The sequence below is a fragment of the Pelobates fuscus genome, chromosome 6 (genome assembly GCF_036172605.1).
Source record: "Pelobates fuscus isolate aPelFus1 chromosome 6, aPelFus1.pri, whole genome shotgun sequence".
Classification (NCBI taxonomy): Eukaryota; Metazoa; Chordata; class Amphibia; order Anura; family Pelobatidae; genus Pelobates; species Pelobates fuscus.
This window is the reverse complement of record NC_086322.1, coordinates 307,325,867-307,331,866: the sequence shown is the minus strand read 5'-3', so window position 1 is coordinate 307,331,866 and position 6,000 is coordinate 307,325,867. Positions and strand designations below refer to the sequence as shown.

Below are 6,000 nucleotides of genomic sequence, written 5' to 3'. Positions count from 1 at the left end.
GGGAAAATTTGGTTGATTGCAAAAATAACGTATATTTTTCCCATTTATTCCATTAATCTGGCAACAAAAAATTTACCTGGAATGTGACTGTAAGTGCCTGATTTGGCATTCATCAAAAAGTTGCATTTTTTTAACAATACAATTAAAAGAGCACATCGATATCAATACGATTGCACAAATGGACAGGATGGAATCTGTGCAGTCCGCACAACCAGATATTTCTCACGAGTATAGAGAATTTAAAGATTAGGTGACATCAGCTAATTAAACCGGCAACTCGAAGGTTATCATTAACGGCACATTATTTTTCTTTTTAAAAAAAAGTATTATTTCATGAATTATATTTGTTCTTTTCATGTTTCGATTACTGGGCTCTCTCCTCTAAAGCTGGTTATTTGTGGCTTCTTTTACGTAAAGTAACAGACTTCGGTAATAATATAATCCGCTATATTAAGGATTTGTTGGGACTTTTTACACATTCTCTATGGAAGCATTTTTGTTTTGCTAAAACTTAGACAGAAACCATTTTGAAAGTAAGCACAGCATTGATCTACTAGAGTTAATTCGGAATTAATCACCAGACCAAAATGTATTGTCTATATAATGTTACATTTGTAACTGGTTAAGTGATTTTTATAAATATTTATTGGTAACATAGCTGCACTCACTGTAATTTATCTGTCTATGGTTTATGAGATCATAATTCCCAGAATGCACCCAGCCCCTCTTCCCGATTGGCTGCTAAATTGTACCTGTTTAACCATTTTAACAGGAATCACCTGGGGCAGTTATTGGTGAAGAATAAACCTTGCACCCAGGTGAGGCAGACGTACATTCCCCGTGATGCTGAGTCAGCCCTAAGGCCGTAATGCTTTAAGTAATACGCACTTACTAGTAATATCGCTTTAAATAAACTGATTATATGATCCAAAGAAATGCCTCGTGCTGATCCTTTTAACCTTTTACAAAGCAAACGATGGACAATAATATGAATGGATAAATGTGCACACATGAAATGTGTTGGTTTTTTTTAAGGTTACTTCATTTAACCAAATATCTCTTCAAGGTGCTGTTTCATAAGCTAATGTATCTACGTATATATATGTTGTTATAAAAGCTTTATTAACTAGATTCATTTTGACTCTTTTTTGTAAGTCGATTGTCAGCTTATTGGTTTGGGAACAAGCCCCCTCTGTCTATTATGAATACCAAGATAAGCAGGTGTTCATCCAAAGACGTGTGTAACACCCCACAATGCATTGCAAGTAGCAGTGAGCTAAGCGTTGTGGGATACAACGTATCATGTTTAGGTCATACTGATGCATTGAATGCAAGGACCACCTTGTAGTAGTTAAGTGATTTTCTAGATTGGTGATTAGTCACTTGAGGATGACTCTCTTCCATGCAGTCCATTCTTTAAAAGCATAAGCAGCGTACAGTAATAATTATACATTCCCCCCAACATTAGAGTTCCGAGATACGGGACACTGGTGGGAAGGTGGTAAACGGGTTGGTCCAGTGATCATTTCCAGAAAAGGGGCGATTCTGCCCAAATTACTGGTAGGTCATCCTGGCATGAATGCACGCCAAACAGATCTGCTAATAAAGCAGGCCAGCCCACTGAGGGCAGAGCTTGCAGGGTGCTATTGCCATAAATGTAGATAGAGTTTGTCTAAACTTTTTGGGTAGAATTCCCTGATGTCTTCAAAAGCCGGACACCAGGGAACAAAGTCTGGACTGTCCCACCAATTTGGGATGGTTGAAAGTCATGATTATATAATGCTGCAAATTTTGCCAGATCAATATTAAGCACATAAATCACAAGGAAAATAAACTGAACATAACAAATCTGCTTCATTTTGTTTGCATAACCCAACAGAGGACACATTCATTGTTTTGCACCTTAGAAGAGAAAAAAAACATTAAAATGTTAATCTGTTAACTTATTTAGATATTTCCCATACCTTTAATTTATTGTAATAATTTTATTCTGTTACAATATGAAAGGTTCCCGTAAGGCAATCTTATCATGCTGTTGCAAGGGTTAAATGCCATGAGCAAATAGTTTTTAAAGTGACAGTCCTTATTTCTGGCCTAGCATTCGTAATGTCTGAAATGATAGCACACTCGGAGATGGTGGAATGATGCAGATTGAAATGTTTAAATAGCAGAGAATCTCCAATTACAAAATCTACAAAAAGGCTTCTGGTACAAAAAAAACCCCAACAACAACCAAAAAACATAGCGAGGAGTTTCAAAAATCCTATAACCAGAGTCTGGGTTTATAGCAGCGTTTGCAAAACCAAAGAAAATACGATTTTTATGCATTATGAGAGATGATCCCGTCCCAATATAATGCAAAATTGACCAATATTTACATCAAAATACACATTACATTTCAATATATTTACTACTACTAAGAAAGCACACAAGCATGTTCTGATGGTTTCATAAACTGTACAGTCAAGGAAAAAAAGATTAAATGCATAAATTACAAATTATTCCTCATCCACTTCTGAAACAAACTGAGAATGATGCTCGGGAGATTTGCTGTGTGTCTTACTTAAATGAAGTTTGACTGCATGTTTGCTTGCAAATGTCCTACAGCATAACTTGCACTTAAATCTACAGTCTATTTCCTCTTCCCCAGTTGTAGGTTGAGGTGACCTCTGCACTGCAACCCTTGAAATCTCCTTCTCGACCTTGGTTTGCTGTTCAACTGCCAACCTATTCATATCTTTCATTTGGAAACCTAGGTGTGTTTCTAAGTGGCTTATGTAGCTAGAAGGTGTTCGAAACTGAGATGCGCAGTCACTGCAATAAAATATGGGATGTCCTTTGTCCATGTTTTTCAAAAACTTAGTCCCTCCAGTCTTTCGAAGCTGGTACTTTACATTGGCCAACCAGTGGCTAATAGTAGTCATGGAGAGTCCTGTAAATTTAGAAATCTGCATCCGTTCTTGAGGGCCAAGGTCCGATAACAAATATTTTCCTTCAGAAGTCTGAAAAAGGCTTGAAGCAAACTGGGCTTGTAAAATGAGAAGATGTTGAGGGTTCCAGTTGGACTGCCTTCCCTTTCTTTTATGCAATGAGGAGACCTCTGTTGAGACATCTTCAAAACGTTTGCAGTCCATGTCCAGCTTCACCGTTGCCAGCCTTGGAGAAACTACACGCTTTGGAGTGGTAGCTATTGGAAGAATTTTGACCATATCTGCTATGTCTGACAGTGCATGCTTCTGAGGTGGTGAGGTGCAAGACTGTGCTTTGACAGACTCTACTTTCTTTGATTTGGTAAGGTCAATTGGCTGATCGCTGCTTTCAAATAAATAATGACTTGCAGGCCGTGAAGGGGATAAACATGCAACTGGCCTCTCTGCTTTGTTTACAGGTTTCTGAAACATACTGATCATGCTGGAGCTGGAATTTGAACTGACCTGAGACCTCAATGGTTCAGAGGCTTTACCAAGATGGTTATTCAAGACAGACTGTAGAGCACTAAGTGGATTTACACACGGTAATTCTGGAGAATGATTTGCAGAACTTCGCAAAGTAGAACAATCATTGTTGCCAAAGGGAGAGTCAACACACTCTTGTGTTTTAATATGTTCTTTGTCACAGGTCCTTTGTACATTCTCCTCTTGTTTAGGAGAGCTGGATTCTTTCCTTGTGGACTCAGAATTAACTTCATGTTTAGGAGAATCCTCTGCTTTGCCTGCCAATATATTTTCAGACTGAATTATCTCTTTAGTTGAGTCTGTTGAAGTTTCGCTATCTTCAGCATCGTCCTTCACCTGTGTGGATGGAGAATCATGTGGGGTGTTGGAAGCAAGAGGCACCGATTTGGACTTGGGGGCAATGGGCCTGAATTTGTTAGAAAAGGAGGGCCTCATTTGCATTACTTGTGAACCAATGGAGACTGAAGGCTTCATGACTTCTGAAATTTGGTAAGCGGCATGGATGCTGGGATACGCACTCCAGCTGGGGGTTCCATTTTGGGCTTTGTTTATCGCTGAGGTCACTGTGTTTTCTAGGGACTTCAGAATGTCTCCGCCTTCTTTTGAGCCATCTTCTAAATCTTCTTCCCTTAGATATTGATATTTTAGGGTAGGATCTAAAGGCTTTTCCAAAGCATCATCATGTTCATCACAGATGTCAGCTTTTTCATCTTTGTTTACATCTTCTGCATTATCCCCTTTTCCCTCTTTAATGGACTTTACCTCTGAAATAGAGCCAGCTGGAGAATTTCCTGATGTCTTTGACTGGGTGTCACTCGATGGTGATTCTGAGAGTGACTGCATCTTTTCTACAGCCAAAGGATCCAAAACTAGCTGCTTCCCTTTCTTTGAGGCTGAATTGGTGACTTTTAAGAAATGTCCAGTAACCATCATGTGTGTTGTCAGTTGTTGTAGAGTATCATGTGAACTCCCACATTCCATGCACTTTAATATTTGAGATTTGCAGGCTTCAAACTGCCATGTGTAACTGGCCCCATTTTGGTATCCATATCGGTTGTTAGAAGAAAGCTGTGTAGTGGAGTTCTTCTGTGTAGAACAATGGTCTACAAAGGAACCAGTGGTAGAATCTGGTGAACATGGTCTGTTGACTTCAAATACACGTTTCTTTGATGCTGTGACCATTTTTGATGAGATGGCTGGTATAGGTTCCTTCAAAGGCACTTTTTGGTAATGTTTTGTTTTTATCATGTGAACACTCAAGTCCTGGAGAGAGTCAAATGAGTCCCCACAAAACATGCATTTTAGGACTTTCTGGGCATCTTCTTTGTCCATATCCTGAAATGCCCTTTTTCTGGGCTTTGAATAATTTGTAGGCCTGTGCTTGTCTTTTTTGCGGTTATCATCTTGATAATGGCCAGTTTCGTTCATATGCACAGTTAACTCTACTAGGGTGTCATAGGCCGCACTACACTGCCTGCAACGGAACCTACTTGCTCCTGTGAATACAGTTCCATACATCTTGGAGTTTTGTCGGTACAACTGCACCGAACTGAAGAGATTTGGTTTGGAAATCAACTTTGAAGGTAAATTTTGCTGTAAACTTTTAGAGAGGGCATCTTGGTGCCAATCAAAGTCACTTTTGTTACCTCCGTTACGAGTCTCACACACTTTTCTTTCTGTATGAGGCATTTTAAGACTTAGTCCTAAACTTGTCCAGTAGGAATCGGACAATATATTGGCATAGGCAGTCTTCATTTTATCCATGCAGTCTTGTGCTTCTATTTGAAGCTTGGGGATAGGGCTCATGTTTTGATCCTGAGCATCTCTAGAAGAAGATGTGCCTTTGATGTCGGTCATCTGATCGCTGGCATCGCTGAGCAGAGATTCATTTTCCCCATCTTGGTTGCATAGATGACTTGCTGGCGAATTCTGATAACTGAAGACTTTCTTGGGCTCTCCTCCTACCTCCTGTTCTTCATCAGTGGGCGAGTACGTGCTGTCTTGCAGTTGAGCGGTAGAATTGCTGTCATCATCTTCCTCTTCGTCATCTTTTACCCCTTCACCTTTCAATTCCTCTTCTTCTTGGAAATAACCTAGGGAAAAAAGAATGAGATTTCACTTATAAATTCAAGAGATTTTACTGTTTGTTTAAACATGTTATCGAAACAGATTAAATAACCCTAAATTTACCCTAGTTTGTCATATACATTGCAAGGCTAAAGCTTGGACTTAAATCCCTTGGTAGAAAGTTATAACTCACAGCAATGAGATGAATGAATGCAGGACAGAGGGTGGGGAAGGTCAGTAGGAGCTGGGTCCTACCAGCCCCGCTCAGGCAAGGCCAGGTGCATAGCAGTGTTCAAACTCTCTCGTCCGGACTGAATGAGTTCAAGCCCAGGATAGTTAGATGTGGACCTGTGGTGGGATTTTATCGTGTCTAGCACGTTTTGATGCTTTATTGCTTTATGTGGGTTGAGTTTTACTGCATTTTATTGGAAGATTTATTTTGCTGAGGGTATTCTGAAACCCTCGTATCACTGTTTAC

The 6,000-nt window shown here is 39.6% G+C and overlaps 1 protein-coding gene across 1 annotated transcript in view; it reads right to left on the bottom strand.

Moving 5' to 3' along the window:
• Positions 1–1,410: 1,410 nt before the first annotated feature.
• TSHZ2 (teashirt zinc finger homeobox 2) overlaps positions 1,411–6,000 on the bottom strand; it is a 196,563-nt gene continuing 191,973 nt past the window's right edge. The window contains exon 2 of the mRNA XM_063459700.1: positions 1,411–5,548. Within this exon, the coding sequence (XP_063315770.1) occupies positions 2,499–5,548 (3,050 nt within the window). The 3' untranslated portion in view covers positions 1,411–2,498. The remainder of the gene's footprint in view (positions 5,549–6,000) is intronic.